Here is a 21,569-nt window from a genome sequence, read left to right on the forward strand (position 1 = left end):
GGTGGAAGACCTCTAACTGTGACCGCAACTAAGCTCAGTGAGGTCACCACTCATCGCTATGGCTCATTCTCTGCCTGAAACTCACAGCAGGCGGTCATATTCTATGGTCGCCCCATCACTTCAGATGTTGCGGGGCTGGAATCGTCATGGGACCTTGTTTGGATTAAGTCGGACCTGGGTGTTTTGAGGGTTAATAAATTGGTGAAAGAGGGTGTTTTTTTGTATTTTTTTTCTAATAAAGGATCTTTTAGGTGTTTATTTCCTTTCACTTAAAGATTAGTAATGGGGCGGGGAGGGTTCTCAGACGCCTCCCACTACTAATCTAGGGCTAAGTGGCAGCTGTGAGGTGTTATTAACCTCTTACCCCAATTGCCACCACACCAGGGCAATCGGTAAGAGCTAGGTGAAGTTCCGGGATGGTCACATCTAATGGATGCAGCAATCCTGGGCGGCTGCAGACTGCTTTTAAACTGGGGGGGCCCAATAAGCATGGGTCTCCTCAGCCTGAGAATACCAGCCCCCAACTGTTGCGTATCAAGATTTGGGGTACTGCACACAGTTTTTTAAATTATTTAAATAATAATTTAAAAAAAAAAAACAAAAAAGCCGTATGCGGATTCTTCTCGTCATACATAGCCAAGATAAGCACATAGCTGGGGGCTGCAGCCTGTAGCCGTTTGCTTTATCTGTGCACTCAGACACACTGTCACTCAGTGTGGGGGCGCATCTGACTGCAACCAATCACAGGTGCCGGTGTGTGGAGAAAGCAGTGGTAATGTACGGCCCCAGAAGTAAATGCGGGGCCTGGAAGTAGCATACAGCCGCCCTGGAGCCTTGGTAAGTACAGTGCAATTGCTCCCATCCCCCTATCCCGTCTACTAACATTTTTAAATCGCCGGATTTTGGTCCCCATAGACTTATATGGGGACTGAATCCGGATTTTAAAAACTGCATCACCAGGATCAGCCTGTCCCGGCTCTCTGCGTGTCTGCTCATCACTACTGATAACAGATCAATATCCGAGGAGTCAACCAGCTAAACTTGTGTTCTCCTGGATTCTGTATAACACTCAACTGCCGATAAATGCTATCCTTCACTCTTGTATGGAGAGAGAACAAAAGAAAGAAAAAAAGAGAAAAAAAAAGAAGAAAAAAAGAGACAAAGAAAGAAGAAAGGTGGAATCAGTAAAGCTATAGTTCGCAATTATGCCTATATAATAGGTTCTAGTGAAGTGGTCTTCCTCATCGAGTAGGCAATTTGTAACGAGTGAATAATTGCGATCGTTGCAATAACTAGAAATTATTTTGCCGGGTCATGTTGGTGTCATTGCTTCCTTTTTATAGAACACATCTGTTACGATCCTCTTGAGGAATCCTTCTTGATCTATTAGGTTGCTCATAATGTTTTTGTTTTTTTTTACCCCCTCCAACTGGGTCCGGCTGCTTTCCACCAACAGACAGCCCTATTCTAACCATCAAAGCAACACTACAAGCCACCACCAATATGTAAGCCATCTTACTTTTCGAAGTCTCCACTGGGATTCCAGAGATTTCTGCCTCCATGTAATCTCCTCAGCCTCCATCCGTCTTAGCGCCATTTCTGCTTTCTTCAACTTCTGCTTGAGATCATCTTCCCTCTTATTAGCTTGGTCTCTCTCGTGATAAAGTGCTTCCATTTCTATTAACAGCTCTTGTATTTTAGTCTCTTCCTTTAAGTAATTGATCTCCAGGAACTCAGGTTCCTCATATTTGTCTTCTAGCAACTTTCGCTTCTTGATCAACTCTGAACTTTCTGTTGACTCGTCTACCATCTCCAATTTGTGATGTGTAAATTTTTGTGCGTCTCGTAAATTATCTTTCAGACGTCTCTTTTCTTCCACAATCATTGGGTCATCTAGAAGTTCCTGCCTGTCTTCTTGTATATCCAAACATAGTCCCATCTCAGTTTTCTCTAAACCTTTATATTTAGTCTGCAGAATCGCCCTCAAAGATTTCTTTTCCTCTCCGTCTTTAGTCTTCTTTCGTTCGTCTTGGTCTTTACCCATTATGGTTTCTCCAAATACCTCAATCTCCTCAGTCAAAGTGTCCTTCTCAATATCCATTATGTCTATTTTTCTTTCTTCTGCAGCCTGAACAAATTGTAATACTTTTTTCCTCAGGACATTTTTCTCTTCTTCATGCATCTTACACTCTTGCTCTTTTTCTACTAAGCTTTGTCTTAACTGCTGTCTCTGTTCTCTCAGAAGTTTCATCTGCCCTTCCAGGTCTTCTGCTTCTCCTTCCTTTTGTGTCAAAGCTTGAGATAGTTCGACTATTTTATTTTGCATGGTTGTCTTTTCTAACTCATGCAATCTTTTCTCGTTTATCACTTTCCATTCCTCATCTTTCAGAACCTGTCTGACTTGCTCTCTCTCTTTTTTTAAGGACTCCATATTTCCTGCCATTTCTTTGACTTCTCTTACTTTAATTTCCAAAGTTCGAGTGAGGTCGGTCACTATTACAGTTAAATTTTTCTTCTCGGTTTCATTCTGTAATTCCTTCTCTTGAATTTCTTGCTCCTTATGAGTAAGAACTTGTTTCAGGTCTCCTACCTTATCTCTCAGAGAGGCCAACTCGGCTTTAAAAACGTTGGCTTCTCGTTCTTTCTCCTTCAAATTTAAGGAAAGTTCTTCCACTCTTTGACTCATGTTTTTTCGTTCTTCCAGTATAGTCTCATGGACCATGCTCCCTTTCAGTTCTTCTATTATCTCTCTAAGAGATTTCATCTCCATCTTGGTCCGATCTACTTCGTGGTCCTTCTCTACTAAAGAGTGGGATATGGTCTTAATTCTTTCTTTCATGACTTTCTTTTCATCCTCATTGTGTCTTCTTTCTACCTTGAGTTCTTCCTCCTTATTTACCAAGACTTGTCTAATTTCTTCAAGCCTTTCTCTTAGATAATTCCTTTCTAATTTCATATCAGCAGCCTCTTGCTCCTTCTCCAGTAAACCTTTGGACATTTCTTTCATGCTCTGTGTCAAGGATGTCTTTTCTTCATTACTAATTCTAATTTCTGCCTGAGTCTTATCTTCTTTCATCAGTATGACTTGTCTAAGTTCTTCTATCTTACGTTTCAGTGTTGTTACCTCCAGTTTTGCCACATCGGATTCTTGCTCCTTTTCAGTCAAAGTCTTGGTAACTTCCCTGACCCTCTGTTGTAGAGTCTGCCTTTCTTCGTCGCTCTTTCTTCTCTCAGATTTTCTCTCTTGTTCCTCATTTGTAAGCTTATGCTGAAGTTCTCCGATTGTTTCTTTCATAGCATTTACCTCATCTGCTTCCCTCTTAATTTCAATTAAAGCTGAAGAAAGTTCTGCCACTCTTTTCCTTAAATTCTGCATCTGTTTCTCGTGTTGACGATCTTCATCCTTATTTTTTTCTTCCTTTGTACGTAGAAGCTGTTGCAGTTCTTCAATCTTTTCTTTCAAAAGCTTTATTTGCATCTCCTTATCGGCAATATCTTCAGTCTTTTCTATTAAAGACTGGGTAAATTCTTTTAATCTTTGTGCTTCTTGATCATTCATTTCTCTTTCTTTTTCTAGCAACCGTTCTTCAAATTCTTCTATCTTACTTTTCAATAATTTTGTCTCTGTCCTTGTAAATTCCGCATCCTGGCTTCTCTCAAATAAAGCCTTTGAAAGTTCTGCTAATTTTTGTCTTAGGTCTTTAATCTCATGTTCCCCTCTTGTAATCTCCTCTTCGAGCTCCTTTTCCTTACTTACTAAAAAATGTTGAAGCTCTGACATCTTGTCTTCCAAAGACTGAATTTTAAGATCTTTGTCATCAGCTTCCCTTTCCTTTCCAGTTAGAGAAAACGAAAGCTCTGTAACGCTTCTCCTCAGATTTTGCACCTCTTCCTCGTGTTGACGTTCTTCATCCTTATTTTTGTCTTCCTTTCCACGTAGATGTTGTTGCAGTTCTTCTATCTCTTCTTTCAAAAGCTTAATTTCCATCTCCTTATCCTCATTTTCTCCATTCTTTTCTAATAAAGACTGGCTAAGCTCCATAAATCTTTGTCGTTGAGATTCCTGATCTTCAGCAATCTGTCTTTCTTTATCGTTCATTTCTCTTTCTTTTTCTACCAATCGTTCTTCGAGTTCTTCTATATTACTTTTCAATAATTTTCGTTCTGCAATTGCAAATTCTACGTCCTGGCTTCTCTCGACTAAGGTCAGTGAAAGTTTTGCCACTTTTTGTCTTAGGTCATTATTTTCATGTTTATCCCTTGTTTGTTCCTCTTCGACCTCTAGCTCCTTACTTACTAAAACCTTCTTAAGCTCTGCTATCTTGTCACCCAGAGATATAATTTTTAGATCTTTACTATCGGCTTCCCTTTCCTTTCCAGTTAAAGCTTGAGAAAGTTCTGATATTCTCCTGTTTTGAGACTTTTTCTCCAGCTCGATGAAAGTGTCTTTTTCTCGTATTTTCCGATCGTTGACTGCCATGGCTTCCCTCAATTCTTCAATCTTATCTTTCAGAAATTTAATTTCGACTTCCTTCTCCTCTACATCCAACTTCTTCTCCGACAGATTACGAGACAGATGAGACACACTCTGCCTCAATAAGGACTTCTCTTCCTCGCTCTTCAGCTCCTCCTTTCTCACCTCATCTTCTTTCTTTACGAGAACTTCTCCTAGTTCATTTATCTTCTCTCTCATCGCTCTTATCCTATCTTCCGCCTCTCCTAATTTATGTTCTTTTTCCATAAGAACTTGGGAAAGTTTTGCTACTCTTTCTCTCAAACTGTTTTGATCAATTTTTGCTTCATCACACAGTCTCTCTTTGTCTTTCAGAGCTTGACCGAGTAATTTTAGCCTTTCGAGTAAAGTTCTATCTTCATGTATTGGAGACAATTCTCCGATAAGAGCCGTGGAAAGTTCCATCACCAATTTTTGTATTTCCGTTCTTCCTTCTGCTCCTCGTGCAGATTCAATAGCTTTCTCCATTAAGTCCTGACCCATTTGGTCTATTCTAATTTGTAAAGACTTTAAGTGCCCTTCTCTCTCCACATCCAGGACCTCTCGCTCGGCAAGCCCTTGAGTCAGTTCAGCAACTTGCCTATTTAGAGTCATTATCTCTCGATCACTCTGGATTTTTGAGTCTTCTGCCTCTTGTTGCTTTTCTACCAGAAAATACTGAGCTTGTTCAAGTTCTCGCTTCAGCTCTTGTATTTTGGCCTTATTTCCTTGTTCTTGAACGTCTTTTTCTTCCAGGACGTGTAACAAATCTTTGACTCTAGTGTCCAAGTTCGTGTTAACCCTGCTTAACTGTATCCTATCCCCATCGGCTTCTGCCTCTTTCTCTAGCAAGGTTTGGGAAAGATCTTCTAACTTTTCTTTATAAGATTTGTTGTCTCTTATCCTCTGTTCCTCGACCAATGTTCTCTCATACGAGATCTCGGAAAGTTTTCTCTCCAGATCTCGATTCTCGTTCTCAAGTCTTCTCCGTTCCTGTGATTCTTTATCATTCTCTTTTAAAGAAAATGAAAGGGTCTCCAGTCTTTTATTCAGAGTTTCCCGCTCTTCCTCATACTTCTCCTCCAAACGCTTGATTTCTTGGTCTTTTTTCTTTAAGGCCTGAGAATATCCAGACACTTTTTCCATTAGTAGATCTTCCTCGATTTTCGCTTTCTTCTCCATGCTGTCTTTCTGAGACTGTAACTGTTCTATCCTGGCTTCTACCAGAGATTTTTCACGTTGGCAACTCCGTAACGTCTCTTCCAGGTTCATTATTTCTCTCTTCTGCTGTTCCGCAGTTAGTCTATGGTGCTCCTTCTCTTGCTGGTTGTTTTGCAACGCTTGTTCCAGCTCTTTGTAATCTTTACCTTTTTCTTTCAAAGCATTTTTCTGAAACTCTAAGTCATTACAGATCATTTCTTTTTCTTTTTGAGCATTAGATATAGTCTCATTCAAATCTCTTATTTCCGTCTCTCTTTCCTTAACCCCTTCAATTTGAGATTGCAACAAACTAGACAACGTCTCTTTCTCCTCTATATACTGTTTAATAGTCCTTTTTAATGTAGCTACGTTTTCTTTACACTCCTTATAATTTTCAGCCAACTGGTCTTTCTCTAATTCGCACTCCACAATTCTAGATCGGAAGGATTCTATTAGAGAATCCCGCTCTTTTAACATTACGGATTGATGGGCTACTTCTTCAAGTGTGCTCGCCTTCTTGGCCTTTAGATTCTCCAACTCCTTTTCCAGCTCTCCTACGTTTCGCAACAATGCGTTCACCCTGGTTTCTCGGTATTCCTGACATTGTCTGAGAAGCTCCCTTAGAGCCGACTGTTTCTGCTCTGCCTCGGAAGTTTCCACAGACAACTGCTGGAAAACTACTTCCTTTTCTTCTCGAATGATGCTCAACTTTTCATATAGAGCATCAATTTCCCGCTCCATCTCTCCTATAATCAGGCGATTGTCTTGTTCTGCTTTTAGTGAAAGCTCTTTCTGAACTTCACACTCTTCAAGACGCTTTGCCAAGATTGTCATTTGTAGCTCAGCCTTCTTACAACTCTGGATCTGCTGCTGTAACTCTGCGACCATCGTCTCCTTCTCCTGTAGGAGTCGCACTATGTTCTCTTTAGACGTCTGGATTTCGTGATCTCTTTCTTGTACACTCATCTGGAGTTGAGCGGCTGAAGTTAAGGCGGTCTCCTTCTCCCCGTTACACTCCTCAATATTCCCCCTGAGTTCTGTAATCTGCCTCTCCAAGTCTTCTAAACTATCGGCTTGGTTTGACAACGCAGTAAGAGCCTTCTCTTTTTCTTCCCGACAGTCTTTTAATGTCTCTTTGATCATCTCCATTTCACAATCCTGTTCCCTTTTCACGAGCGCTTGACGCTCTATATTCTCCATTGCTGCCTCGTTCTCCGATTGACATTTTGTCAGGTGGCCTCTGAGCTCAGAAACTTCTTTTTCCAATTGGTTCTGAAGGTTGGTTGCTTCATCCACCTCGGTCTTCTTCTCTTTCTCCAGCTCATCCACTCGCTCTTCAGCCGCCTGTCTCAGGATCATTTCTTGCTTCAGACGATCTTCCAAAGTGTTTAGTTCTTCCTGAAAAACAAATAAAAATCAACTCTGAGTATTATTAAACGCTCTCTTTCTCCAACCTCCACTCTTATGCCACATCACCAAGTAACTGCAGTCATAAATTTGTTGGATGTTTATATGATTAACATATTATGATTTATGAAAACAGACAAAATATTTAAAAAGTTATTATTATCTTCTATCGTCACGACTGCACCTCTGCCTCCTGCTCCCTGCTTCTTCGGGAGAACTGCACTCCTGAAGAGTGAGAGTAGCGGTGACATGTATGGGCAGAGAGCGGGATTAATGGACCCACTGGACCACAAGGGGGGGAAGGGATCTGGGCTTACTCTTTAGAGGGAGGTGCATCACTAAGCGCCCACTGAGAGGCAGACGCCAGGTACCACTCCCAGGGCGGTGAACAAGACTGTGGCAGCTGACCCCCAGGACAGGTGACAGACTCCGGTACAGGCGGGATGACTGAGACAGACTGGACAGGTGGGTGTTGATGGTCCGCAGAACGGACAGTATGTGCGCTTGGTACAGCGCTTGCAGCGAGAGAGTAGCAGAGTCAGCAGAGTCCATTGCATGCGGAAACTAATGCTCGTGGCCGGTGTAGGGGCAGCGGGCGGATTTGTGGACCCACCGGAGCACAGGGGGATCCGGGCTTAACATTTAGTGGGAGGTGCCTGCACAATGTTCCCAAATAGTCAGTGTCCTGTCTATCTAGCTAGTTGTCAAGTCCCGTTATCCCTGTGTCTATAACCTGTACCCGGGTCTGCCTTCCCATATCTATCTGTCCCTGTTCTGTGCACCATTCCTGTCCGTAACCGCCTGTCCAGCCTGCCTCAGTCATCCCGCCTGTACCAAAGTACATCTCCTGTCCTGGGGTCAGCTGCCACAGTTCCGGTCACCGCCCTGCGAGTGGTACCTGGCGTTCACCTCGCTGTGCGCGATTAGTTAAGCCCCTCCCACTAAAGGGTAAGTCCAGAGTCCCCCTGTGGTCCAGTGGGTCCACTAATCCCGCTCATTGCCCCTACACCGGCGGTGAGCATTACAGCCTACTAATAGGACAACCCCTTCTTAGGTCACGTTTGCCTCCGGTAAAAAAAAAAGCTTACACTCCCTTCTGGTGCCGTTCCAGAAGTTACTCTTTTGGAGCTCACATGAGGTTGTTATGTCACAAGAGCCCCTCGCACAATCACCGCCACCTTCACTTTCACGCGTTCAGATGTAATCGACAGGAACTTAGTTGCTACTGGCGTAACCACCTCACGTGAGCCTCGGGAGAACAAGAGCTGGCACAGCATCAATGGCACCGGCAGCAGAGAGGAGTATAGGCCTTTTTAACGGGGGCAAACATGTGGAATGAGAAGGGGTTGTCCTAGTAGTGGACAACTCTTTTAAAGAGCAGCGGATATAGTGGTGTTCTCAGCAGCGCTTGGCCCAGTTTACGTCACACAGGGAATTTTGCATATAGGCAGAGCTATCCGCCTGGATACATGTATGAGTGCCAGGGATATGCTGAATACAGATTACCTGCATGCACAGTGCCCGGCAGGTATATGCAGACACAACGTCATCAGCTACGCTCGCTTTTGTTATTTTTTTTTTATGTAAACGTGGTTATCATTTGCATGTCTGGAGGCGAGTGGTGTTGATGACATTGCATCTTTGGCCATCTGCCTGGAGGTGCATACAGTCCCTGCCAACATAAACCGCGAAATATATTCAGCTATGGAAGTGAGAAGTCTGTTTTACCAAGTTCAGCTCCAGTTCTCCTCCCCACACTCGTTCCGCCTCGTTCTCCTCTTCCAAATTAGAAAGTCTCTGCGAAAGAGCGAGACATCTCTTCTGTAAGGCGTCCTGCTCCGTATATAAGAGAGAGAGCTCATCTGAAACAAAATCAAAAACGCCACGGTAAGTAACCGTCTCCCATCCCCCACAACATCACAGCGTGTAGGACAAGGACTCTACCTTGCACAGTTTTCTTGGCCTGACTGATTGTCTGAACCTCCAGCTCCAGTTGCCTGCATGTAATCTCCAGATCAGAAGATCTCTCCTGAAATGCAAAAGCTGAACTCTCCAGAGACTCCTTCATGTTCCTGAGAAATAAAAACACGAAATACAAATCACCAGGAAGAGAAATGGCCCCATGGCACGATGTGTCGGTGTGTCCGGGACTTACTGGAGGTCTCGGAGCTTTTCTCGCAGCTCCTGACATTCTCTCTCAGTTACTCCAAGTTGGACGTTGAGTGTAGACTTTTCCCAGCTGAAGGCTTCTGTGTCTTGTGATAACTTGTCCTGCTCCCTCCGCAGGAGCTCAGTTCCCTATCAAATACATGGGATAAATTAGAATCCATTTGAGAGCAAATCAAGGACGGTAAAAGCCTGAATGCTTGCCTTAAGGTGCATTGACACTGGCTGATCAATGGGAAAAAAAAATACAATTGTTCATATAGGCCGCCAATCACCCGATGAAAAAGATTGCTTCAAAAAGAAAAAAAAAAATCCTTCTCGGCAGCGCATCATCCTGTGCTGCCGAGAACAACGATGGCTTATACGCACAGCACAATCGTATTACCAATCATTCTGTGCACATCGGAAATTTGGTTGACCGGTCTACACAGACTTACATGTAGCTGATTCGCGATCAATTGACGTCTGCCATATCGCAATGTCAATATATCCTTAGAATTATTTTTGGATTTATCAGGTTTGCCCACTAAATTTTCTTAAGCTGTCATACGCAAAAGGTTTCTATCACTAAAAGTTATTACTTGTTAAAAGGATAGTTGATAATTTGCAGATTGGTGAGGGGTCGACAGCTGAAACTGTGAAATACCTGGTCAGAATGAAGCCGTAGCCGTGCCTATGGGAATGAAGAAGAAAGCAGCGTGCTGTACGGTCTCCGGTGGTCTCAACACTCTGCTCTAATTGGGTATTTGTGAGTCCTATTCTCAGGATCTGCTGGTTATGACCCCCATCAATCCTCAAGTTATCACCTATCCTCTGTGACCGAGGATGTTGTCTGGAAAGGATACCACCCACCAAAAAAATATTCTCATGTGTGCCATTGAAATCAAGTCATTTAAATCACCACTCCAGAGGGGTTTGTTTTTATGGGGGTTTTTTTGCCAGCAGTGGAGTGGTGCTTTAATTGTAAGCCCCCTTTCATGTGCTCACCTTCCAGCGGCTTCATCACTTACCTGCGCCGCTAAGGTCCATCTTGTGTCTATAGCTACTGACTGGTCTGAACTCAGAAGTTACGTCACAAGGTCTCAATGCAAGTCCATGAGAGCAAAAACTGGGCCAGGGCAAATAAACACAACGGGGCAAAAAAACACAACGGGGCAAAAAAAACCACAACGGGGCAAAAAAAACCAAACCACAACGGGGCAAAAAAAAACACAATGGGGCAAAAAAACAACAAAACAAAACAACGGGGCCGGGGCAAAAAAAACACAACGAGGCCAGGACAAAAAAAAACACAACGGGGCCGGGGCAAAAAAAAACACAACGGGGCCAGGGCAAAAGGCTTTCATAGACTTGTGCTGAGTTGTGACCTCCACAAAACACTGGAGCTGCTGGCAAGTCACAAATCACAGAAGATCAATTGGAGCGAAGCTGAAACAAATGAAAATGGCGTCAGGTGAACATAAGACAGGGGGCAGGGGACTTAGATTTAAAGCACCACTCCAGTGGTGCAATAAAGAAAAAAAAATGAAATCTCAGGTTTTTCACACTGGCCACTAAGTCTCTTAGCAGGTGGACATGTCCTGTCCAATCGGGATCACAATACGTGATGTCACAGCAGACCTCCTCCCCCTTCCTTCACATGTCATATGTCCACACTCCCTGATCCCAGAATAATTTAGCTTCATGCTCATCTAATAAGCATTTAATAACAAACAGTGCAGCCATTATTCCCTTGGGTCTGGTTTGTGGAGAGAATTAATGCTGCTTGCGTTCACCTGTTTCAGCTCCTCCTGCAGCCTCTCCCTCTCCCCACGGACGCTCGACAGCTCACTCTCCAGCCTCTCTCTCGCCGCCTCCCCTTCCTGCAAAAGTCGTCGTTCCTGGGTGAGCTCTGCCCCCTGCTGGGAACGCTCCTCCTCACACTGCTGTACGTGCTGCCGGGCTGTCATCAGCTGCTTCTGGGACTCGTGGAGGATTCCTCTGACCGTCTCCAGCTCTTTGTCTCTCTGCAGGGCAAAAAGGAAGAGTAAATCTTCCCTGTATTTTAGCTGAACACGCATTAAGACTGCAAGGATGCTCATCTTTCAGACTGCAGGGTTGATGTGCAGGGAAAATTTAGATTTAGAGGAGTTTCCGAATCTCTGCTTGCGGTCCTTCGATTCCTGTCCTTTTTTCCTGGTCCTGTGTCTCCATCATGCAACCATGACAGCTTTCTATTCACTGACAGAGGACTGTCCATAGATATACGGCTATGCCAGGTGCTAACATTTCACCTCATTCAAGCAAATGTGTCTGACCTGCAATGTACCGTATTTTTCATCTTATAAGACGCACTGGATTATAAGACGCACCCCAAATTTAGAAGAAGAAAATAGGAAAAAATAATTTTTAAAGTTAAAAATGAGGGTCAGGCTTATAATCCTAGTGCGTCTTGTCATATCTCACCAGGAGGCAGAGTCGGTGATGCTGTGGGCTCGGAGGACGGAGTAGCACGGCTCAGGAGGGTCTGCAGACGGAAGGACGGTGGTACTGTGGGCTCAGAGGACGGGGTGTCGCGGCTCAGGAGGGTCTGTAGACAGAAGGACGCTAATGCTGTGGGCTCGGAGGACGGGGTGTCGCGGCTCAGGAGGGTCTGCAGACGGAAGGACGGTGATACTGTGGGCTTGGAGGACGGGGTGTCGCGGCTTAGGAGGGTCTGTAGACAGAAGGACGCTGATGCTGTGGGCTCGGAGGACGGGGTGTCGCAGCTCAGGAGGGTCTGCAGACGGAAGGACGGTGATACTGTGGGCTTGGAGGACGGGGTGTCGCGGCTTAGGAGGGTCTGTAGACAGAAGGACGCTGATGCTGTGGGCTCGGAGGACGGGGTGTCGCGGCTTAGGAGGGTCTGTAGACGGAAGGACGGTGATTCTGTGGGCTTGGAGGACGGGGTGTCGCGGCTTAAGAGGGTCTGTAGACGGAAGGACGGTGATACTGTGGGCTTGGAGGACGGGGTGTCGCAGCTTAGGAGGGTCTGTAGACGGAAGGACGGTGATACTGTGGGCTCGGAGGACGGGGTGTCGCGGCTCAGGAGGGTCTGTAGACGGAAGGACGGTGATATTGTGGGCTTGGAGGACGGGGTGTCGCGGCTTAGGAGGGTCTGTAGACGGAAGGACGGTGATACTGGGGGCTTGGAGGACGGCATGTCGCGGCTCAGGAGGGTCTGTAGACAGAAGGACGGTGATACTGTGGGCTTGGAGGACGGGGTGTCGCGGCTCAGGAGGGTCTGTAGACGGAAGGACGGTGATACTGTGGGCTTGGAGGACGGGGTGTCGCGGCTCAGGAGGGTCTGTAGACAGAAGGACGGTGATACTGTGGGCTTGGAGGACGGGGTGTCGCGGCTTAGGAGGGTCTGCAGACGGAAGGACGGTGATACTGTGGGCTTGGAGGACGGGGTGTCGCGGCTCAGGAGGGTCTGTAGACAGAAGGACGGTGATACTGTGGGCTTGGAGGACGGGGTGTCGCGGGATAATACGGTGGCAGGCACCACTGATCTGCTGCCATGCTGCGGCCTCTATTGATCGGCCAGCGGGTTACAGGCTCCATTGAACTGCCAGCAGTTGACACGATGGACTTCAAGAAAGGGATCACGGAGGTGGCACGTGCACAGATTGTCCTCTGTGGCCATTGTTTTTGAAGTCCATCACATCAACCGCCGGCAGTGCAATGGAGCCAATAGCCCGCCGACAGATCAATGGCGCCCACCGCTGCAACACCCCCACAGTATCGCCGACCCTTTGTCCTGTGACCCTCCTGAGCTGCTCTACTGCAGTGACCCCCCCCTCCTCCGAGCCCTCAGTATCGCCGACCCAGCCTTCTGTGATGCCGCTCCTCCACCGCCGCCCTTATAAGCCTTACCTGGATTATAAGACGCACCCCATTATTCCCCCAGTTTTGGGGGGAAAAGTGCATCTTATAATTCGGGAAATAAGATAATACGATTCCAGCCCAAGGACAGCTAGATAGCTACGTGTTAATGCACAATGTAAATTGTGTCTCCAGCGATACATTTGATGCGTGGTCTTCACCTGCTGCAGGAGACTGTTCAGATCCACCTTATCTAAGGACAAGGCCCGGTTCAGGTCCCCCATCTTGGCTGCGGCATCTTGCAGGTTCCCCACCTCGGCCTTGTGTCGGTTCTGCTCCACCTGCAGAGCCGCCATCTGCTTTTCTACCTGAGAAAGCAGCAATAATACAAAACTGTAGAACCCTGGAAATGATCTGATAATGATTCCCATGCCTGTATAAGTCACCTTGTGAAGAGCGTCCTGCAAGCCGGCCCTTTCATCCCGAGACAGGTCGGCCTCCAGACGAGAGCGCAGCAGCTCCTCCCGCAGCAGCACCGCATCGTGGAGTAGATCAGAGCGTTCAGACTCAACGGCATCAAGAGACCGCTGACTAAAGGAGCAGAACACAGAGAAAGTAAGGGTGGTCTGCTGATGACACTGTCATCAAATCCACCATTCACATTTAAGGGATATTAAAGCTCACCTTCTCCCCCTCACTAACCTATATGACAATAATATCACTTCCCTTCATTCAATAGAAAAGAAGGGAATTTTGTTACTTACCGTAAATTCCTTTTCTTCTAGCTCCTATTGGGAGACCCAGACGATTGGGTGTATAGCACTGCCTCCGGAGGCCACACAAAGCATTACACTAAAAAGTGTAAGGCCCCTCCCCTTCTGGCTATACACCCCCAGTGGGATCACTGGCTCACCAGTTTTAGTGCAAAAGCAAGAAGGAGGAAAGCCAATAACTGGTTTAAACAAATTCACTCCGAAGTAACCTCGGAGAACTGAAAACCATTCAACATGAACAACATGTGTACCCGAAAACAACCAAAAATCCCGAAGGACAACAGGGCGGGTGCTGGGTCTCCCAATAGGAGCTAGAAGAAAAGGAATTTACGGTAAGTAACAAAATTCCCTTCTTCTTCGGCGCTCCATTGGGAGACCCAGACGATTGGGACGTCCAAAAGCTGTCCCTGGGTGGGTAAAGAAATACCTCATGTTAGAGCTGCAAAGACAGCCCTCCCCTACGGGGAGGCAACTGCCGCCTGCAGGACTCTTCTACCTAGGCTGGCGTCCGCCGAAGCATAGGTATGCACCTGATAATGTTTGGTGAAAGTGTGCAGACTCGACCAGGTAGCTGCCTGGCACACCTGTTGAGCCGTAGCCTGGTGACGCAATGCCCAGGACGCACCCACGGCTCTGGTAGAATGGGCCTTCAGCCCTGATGGAACCGGAAGCCCAGCAGAACGGTAGGCCTCAAGAATTGGTTCTTTGATCCATCGAGCCAGGGTGGCCTTAGAAGCCTGCGACCCCTTGCGCTTACCAGCGACAAGGACAAAGAGTGCATCCGAACGGCGCAGGGGCGCCGTGCGGGAAACGTAGATTCTGAGTGCTCGCACCAGATCTAACAAATGTAAATCCTTCTCAAACCGATGAACTGCATGAGGACAAAAAGAAGGCAAAGAGATATCCTGATTAAGATGAAAAGAGGATACCACCTTCGGGAGAAACTCCTGAATGGGGCGCAGCACTACCTTGTCCTGGTGGAAGACCAGGAAGGGAGCCTTGGATGACAGCGCTGCTAGCTCAGACACTCTCTGAAGAGATGTGATCGCTACCAGAAAAGCCACTTTCTGTGACAGTCTAGAAAGTGAAACCTCCCTCAGAGGCTCGAAGGGCGGCTTCTGGAGGGCAACTAGCACCCTGTTCAGGTCCCATGGATCTAACGGTCGCCTGTACGGGGGTACGATATGACAAACCCCCTGCAGGAACGTGCGCACCTTAGAGAGTCGTGCTAGACGCTTCTGAAAAAAGACGGATAGCGCCGAGACTTGCCCCTTAAGGGAGCCGAGCGACAAACCTTTTTCTAACCCAGATTGCAGGAAAGAAAGAAAGGTAGGCAATGCAAATGGCCAGGGAGACACTCCCTGAGCAGAGCACCAGGATAAGAATATCCTCCACGTTCTGTGGTAGATCTTAGCGGACGTGGGCTTCCTAGCCTGTCTCATGGTGGCAACGACCCCTTGGGATAATCCTGAAGACGCTAGGATCCAGGACTCAATGGCCACGCAGTCAGGTTCAGGGCCGCGGAATTCCGATGGAAAAACGGCCCTTGGGACAGTAAGTCTGGTCGGTCTGGTAGTGCCCACGGTTGGCCGACCGTGAGACGCCACAGATCCGGATACCACGCCCTCCTTGGCCAGTCTGGGGCGACGAGTATGACGCGGCTGCAGTCGGATCTGATCTTGCGTAGCACCCTGGGCAAGAGTGCCAGAGGTGGAAACACATAAGGGAGCCGGAACTGCGACCAATCTTGCACTAAGGCGTCTGCCGCCAGAGCTCTGTGATCGCGAGACCGCGCCATGAAGGTTGGGACCTTGTTGTTGTGCCGGGACGCCATTAGGTCGACGTCCGGCCTTCCCCAGCGGCGACAGATTTCCTGAAACACTTCCGGGTGAAGGGACCATTCCCCTGCGTCCATGCCCTGGCGACTGAGGAAATCTGCTTCCCAGTTTTCTACGCCGGGGATGTGAACTGCGGATATGGTGGAGGCCGTGGCTTCCACCCACATCAGAATCCGCCGGACTTCCTGGAAGGCTTGCCGACTGCGAGTCCCCCCTTGGTGGTTGATGTATGCCACCGCTGTGGAGTTGTCCGACTGAATTCGGATCTGCTTTCCTTCCAGCCACTGCTGGAAGGCTAGTAGGGCAAGATACACTGCTCTGATCTCCAGAACATTGATCGGAAGGGTGGACTCCTGCTGAGTCCACGTACCCTGAGCCCTGTGGTGGAGAAAAACTGCTCCCCACCCTGACAGACTCGCGTCTGTCGTGACCACCGCCCAGGACGGTGGTAGGAAGGATCTTCCCTGTGATAATGAGGTGGGAAGAAGCCACCACTGCAGAGAGTCTTTGGCCGTCTGGGAAAGGGAGACTTTCCTGTCCAGGGATGTTGACTTCCCGTCCCAATGGCGGAGAATGTCCCATTGAAGCGGGCGCAGATGAAACTGCGCAAACGGAACCGCCTCTATTGCCGCCACCATCTTCCCGAGGAAGTGCATGAGGCGTCTTAAGGAGTGCGACTGACTTTGAAGGAGAGCCTGCACCCCAGTCTGTAGTGACCTCTGCTTGTCCAGCGGAAGCTTCACTATCGCTGAGAGAGTATGAAACTCCATGCCAAGATACGTTAGCGATTGGGTCGGTGACAGATTTGACTTTGAGAAGTTGATGATCCACCCGAACGTCTGGAGAGTCTCCAGTGCAACATTCAGGCTGAGTTGGCATGCCTCCTGAGAGGGTGCCTTGACAAGTAGATCGTCCAAGTAAGGGATCACAGAGTGTCCCTGAGAGTGCAAGACTGCTACCACTGCCGCCATGACCTTGGTGAACACCCATGGGGCTGTCGCCAGACCAAATGGCAGAGCTACAAACTGAAGATGGTCGTCTCCTATCACGAAGCGTAGAAAACGTTGGTGCTCTGTAGCAATCGGCACGTGGAGATAAGCATCTTTGATGTCTATTGATGCTAGGAAATCTCCTTGAGACATTGAGGCAATGACAGAGCGGAGGGATTCCATCCGGAACCGCCTGGCGTTCACATGCTTGTTGAGCAGTTTTAGGTCCAGAACAGGACGGAATGAGCCGTCCTTTTTTGGCACCACAAAGAGATTGGAGTAAAAACCTTGTCCTTGTTCCTGAAGAGGAACAGGGACCACCACTCCTTCTGCTCTTAGAGAATTCACCGCCTGCAGAAGGGCATCTGCTCGGTCGGGATGTGGGGAAGTTCTGAAGAACCGAGGCGGAGGACGAGAACTGAACTCTATCCTGTACCCGTGAGACAAAATGTCTGTTACCCACCGGTCTTTGACCTGTGGCAGCCAAATGTCGCAAAAGCGGGAGAGCCTGCCACCGACCGAGGATGCGGAGGGAGGCGGCCGAAAGTCATGAGGCAGCCGCCTTGGAAGCGGTACCTCCGGTTGCTTTCCTGGGGCGTGAGTGAGCCCGCCAGGAATCAGAGCTCCTTTGCTCTTTCTGAGTCCCTTTGGACGAGGAGAATTGGGGCTTGCCCGAGCCTCGAAAGGACCGAAACTTTGACTGCCACTTCCTCTGTTGAGGTTTGCTTGATCTGGGCTGGGGTAAGGAAGAGTCCTTACCTTTGGACTGTTTAATGATTTCCGCCAATTGCTCACCAAACAGTCTGTCTCCAGATAATGGCAAGCTGGTTAAACATTTTTTAGAAGCAGAATCTGCTTTCCATTCCTTTAACCACAAGGCTCTGCGCAAAACTACAGAGTTGGCGGAAGCCATTGCGGTACGGCTCGTAGAGTCCAGTACCGCATTAATAGCATAGGTCGCAAACGCAGTCATTTGCGTAGTTAAGGACGCCACTTGCGGCACTGCTGGACGTATGAAAGAGTCCACCTGTGCCAAACCAGCTGAAATAGCCTGGAGCGCCCACACGGCCGCGAATGCTGGAGCAAACGACGCGCCAATAGCTTCATAGACAGATTTCAACCAAAGGTCCATCTGTCTGTCATTGGCATCTTTAAGTGAAGCCCCATCTTCCACTGCAACTATGGATCTAGCTGCAAGCCTGGATATTGGAGGGTCCACTTTTGGACACTGGGTCCAGCGTTTGACCACGTCAGGGGGAAAGGGATAACGTGTATCCTTAAGACGTTTGGAAAAACGCTTGTCCGGATAAGCATGGTGTTTCTGGATTGACGCTCTGAAGTCAGAGTGGTCCAGAAAGGTGCTCAATTTACGCTTGGGATACAGGAAATGGAATTTCTCTTGCTGGGCAGCTGCCTCCTCTGCTGAAGGGGCTGGGGGAGAAATATCCAACAGCCTATTGATGGCCGCTATAAGGTCATTTACCATGGCGTCACCATCTGGCGTATCCAAATTGAGTGCGGTGTCAGGACTAGACTCCTGATCACCTACCTCTGTCTCATCATATAGAGACCCTTCTCGCTGAGACCCTGACCCGCGTGATGACGTGGAGGGTCTCTCCCAGCGAGCTCGCTTAGGCGGCCTGGGACTGTCATCGGAGTCAGAGCCCTCAGCCTGTGATGCCTGGGACCCCCTTGAAGTACGGATTAGTTCCAACTGAGGGGGACCGGGGAACATAGGCACAGCAGTGTCCATGGTCTGAGCAACTGGCCTGGACTGCAAGGTCTCCAGGATTTTTGTCATAGTCACAGACATTTTATCAGCAAAGACTGCAAATTCTGTCCCCGTCACCGGGGCAGGGTTCAAAGGCGTCTCTGCCTGGGCTACTACCACCATAGGCTCTGGCTGACGAAGTGCCACTGGGACTGAACATTGCACACAATGAGAGTCGTTGGAGCCTGCTGGTAGATTAGCCCCACATGCTGTACAAGCAGTGTATACAGCCCGTGCCTTGGCACCCTTGCGTTTTGTGGATGACATGTTGTTGTCTTCCCAGAGCAATATAGGGTATACAGCCAAGAAGCGACCGTACAGTGCAGTATATATATATATATATCTGGTACAGGAAAAAGTACACCAATACACACTGTGGCACTAGAGGGGCCAGCACTAAAGTGCTGCTTACCGCCCGCTAAGCGCGGGTGTGTGGTCGCCAGAAATCCCTAGTCTTGGGTCTCCCAGAGCCTGTGTCCGTCCTCCAGCCAGACTGCATGCAGGAATGGCTGCCGGCGTCCTGTGGAGGGGGGGGCGGGCCCTGGGCGTGCCAGACCAAAAGCGGGAAACCTGCGTCCCACTGTGCCAAGTGAGAGGGCTGGAGCATGTAAATAAGGCTCCAGCCCTCGGCGCTGAGTAATCTTACAGCGTCTCTCCCCTTCCCTGATTGACAGGGAGGGGGCGGGAACGAAGCGGAGCTAGGCCGCAAAAGCCGGGGACTAAATTTATAAGCGCCGCCGCCGTAAAAGCGCGGTCGGCGCTAAGTCCCCGGCGCACTACAAGTCCCAGCCGCGCCGCCGCTCCGAGAGTGGCCGGCGCGGTAGTTCCCAGCACATGAAGTCACACAGCAAAGCTGCTGTGACTCAAACCCCAGCGTACAGCGTTACTGTCCCCGGCGCACTTCTACACCCAGCAAGTCTGGTGTGTGCGTGCCCGCCTGTACGGGGACACAGAGTACCTGAAAGTTGCAGGGCCTTGTCCCTGAATGGTACACAGCTCCGTATCCATCAGGTTCACTGGGTCTGTGGATGGAGCCCGGCCTCAGGGCTTGGGGGCCGGTAAGATCCCACTTCCACAGAGCCCCTCAGGGGGATGGGGAAGGAAAGCAGCATGTGGGCTCCAGCCTCCGTACCCGCAATGGGTACCTCAACCTTACAAACCACAAGTGGGGTAAGAAGGGAGCATGCTGGGGGCCGTATATGGGCCCTCTTTTCTTCCATCCGACATAGTCAGCAGCTACTGCTGACTAAACAGTGGAGCTATGCGTGGATGTCTGACCTCCTTCGCACAAAGCAGAAAACTGGTGAGCCAGTGATCCCACTGGGGGTGTATAAGCCAGAAGGGGAGGGGCCTTACACTTTTTAGTGTAATGCTTTGTGTGGCCTCCGGAGGCAGTGCTATACACCCAATCGTCTGGGTCTCCCAATGGAGCGCCGAAGAAAAAGAGAATTTTGTTTACTTACCGTAAATTCTTTTTCTTATAGTTCCGACATGGGAGACCCAGACCATGGGTGTATAGCTTCTGCCTCCGGAGGACACACAAAGTACTACACTAAAAAGTGTAGCTCCTCCCTCCGAGCATATACACCCCCTGGATGACCAAATCTAGCCAGTTTAGTGCAAAAGCTGAAGGAGGACATCCACCCACAAGTAGAGATAGAGTAAAACCCGGAATAACCGGAACCTCTGTCTACAACAACAGCCGGTGAAAACACACGGAACAAGAACTGCCAACAGGCAACAGGGAGGGTGCTGGGTCTCCCATGTCGGAACTATAAGAAAAAGAATTTACGGTAAGTAAACAAAATTCTCTTTTTCTTCATCGTTCCTTATGGGAGACCCAGACCATGGGACGTCTCAAAGCAGTCCATGGGTGGGAAATAACCAAAACTGAGAAGTAGGCAAAACCTAACTTCACAAATGGGTGACAGCCGCCTGAAGGATGCGTCTGCCCAAGCTCGCATCTGCCGAAGCATGAGCATGCACTTGGTAGTACTTCGAAAGGGTGTGCAGACTAGACCAAGTGGCAGCCTGACAGACCTGCTGAGCCGTAGCCTGGTGCCTGAAAGCCCAAGAGGCACCGACAGCTCTGGTCGAGTGCGCCTTAATCCCCGGCGGGGGAGGCACCTGAGAACATTGGTAGGCATCGGATATGGCCGACCTAATCCAACGAGCTAGGGTCGGTTTAGAAGCCGAGAGACCCTTGCGCTGACCTGTGGTCAGCACAAAAAGAGAGGTGCACCGCCTAAGAGCAGCGGTGCGTGACACATAGATCCGGAGCGCCCGCACCAAATCTAAAGTATGCAACGCCTTCTCAAAGCGATGCACAGGGGCCGGACAAAGGGAAGGCAATGAAATGTCCTGGTTAAGGTGGAAAGGAGACACCACCTTGGGGAGAAAGTCCGGAGTCGAAAGGAGAACCACCTTGTCTTGGTGAAAAACCAAAAAGGGTGACTCCGAAGAGAGCGCAGCCAAATCAGAGACTCTCCTGAGAGAAGTTATGGCCACCAGAAAGACCACTTTCTGTGAAAGTCGAAACAAAGAAACCTCTCTAAGAGGCTGAAAGGGGGGTTTCTGTAAGGCCGTGAGGACCAGATTAAGGTCCCAGGGATCCAGAGGCCGCCGGTAAGGCGGAATGATGTGAGATGCGCCCTGCATGAAGGTGCGCACCTGGGCCAGTCGGGCGATACGCCGCTGGAATAACACTTAACTGACGGCCATATCCTGGGAAGGTGGCGTGCAGAAGGAAAATATCCACCCCACCAATGTCTAAAACCTCCTCCTCCACATGAGAGAAGTCTGCAGGAGCCTTTATCAGATGGTGTTTATCTACATGTTCTCTTACAACCACCCAAACGTCTATGTGATTCACATGAATATATAAAGATAAAAGCTGGAAATCTCTTCCATTGGAATACATGTACACAAATTCCTTCCAGCCAAAGGAAATCTAACCTGCTTCTAGACTTCATCCTCTGGAAAACCTTGTATCATAAACTATTCTTGGTGGTACTCCTTCCATCCTGCTCCATTATCTTCTTCTCTTCTGAAACAGCCCTCTTGTGGAGCGACTATACATGATAAAGGCCG

At 48.4% G+C, this 21,569-nt stretch overlaps 1 protein-coding gene across 1 annotated transcript in view; it reads right to left on the reverse strand.

Moving 5' to 3' along the window:
- The window catches only part of LOC142310687 (uncharacterized), an 80,799-nt gene that overhangs the window by 15,926 nt on the left and 43,304 nt on the right, over positions 1-21,569 (reverse strand). The window contains exons 8-14 of the mRNA XM_075348268.1: positions 13,555-13,699; positions 13,330-13,476; positions 11,041-11,271; positions 9,255-9,397; positions 9,044-9,171; positions 8,828-8,961; positions 1,520-7,090 (exon numbers count right to left, since the gene is read on the reverse strand). Of these exons, the coding sequence (XP_075204383.1) occupies positions 1,520-7,090; positions 8,828-8,961; positions 9,044-9,171; positions 9,255-9,397; positions 11,041-11,271; positions 13,330-13,476; positions 13,555-13,699 (6,499 nt within the window). The remainder of the gene's footprint in view (positions 1-1,519; positions 7,091-8,827; positions 8,962-9,043; positions 9,172-9,254; positions 9,398-11,040; positions 11,272-13,329; positions 13,477-13,554; positions 13,700-21,569) is intronic.

Source organism: Anomaloglossus baeobatrachus, chromosome 5 (assembly GCF_048569485.1).
Source record: "Anomaloglossus baeobatrachus isolate aAnoBae1 chromosome 5, aAnoBae1.hap1, whole genome shotgun sequence".
Lineage (NCBI taxonomy): Eukaryota > Metazoa > Chordata > Amphibia > Anura > Aromobatidae > Anomaloglossus > Anomaloglossus baeobatrachus.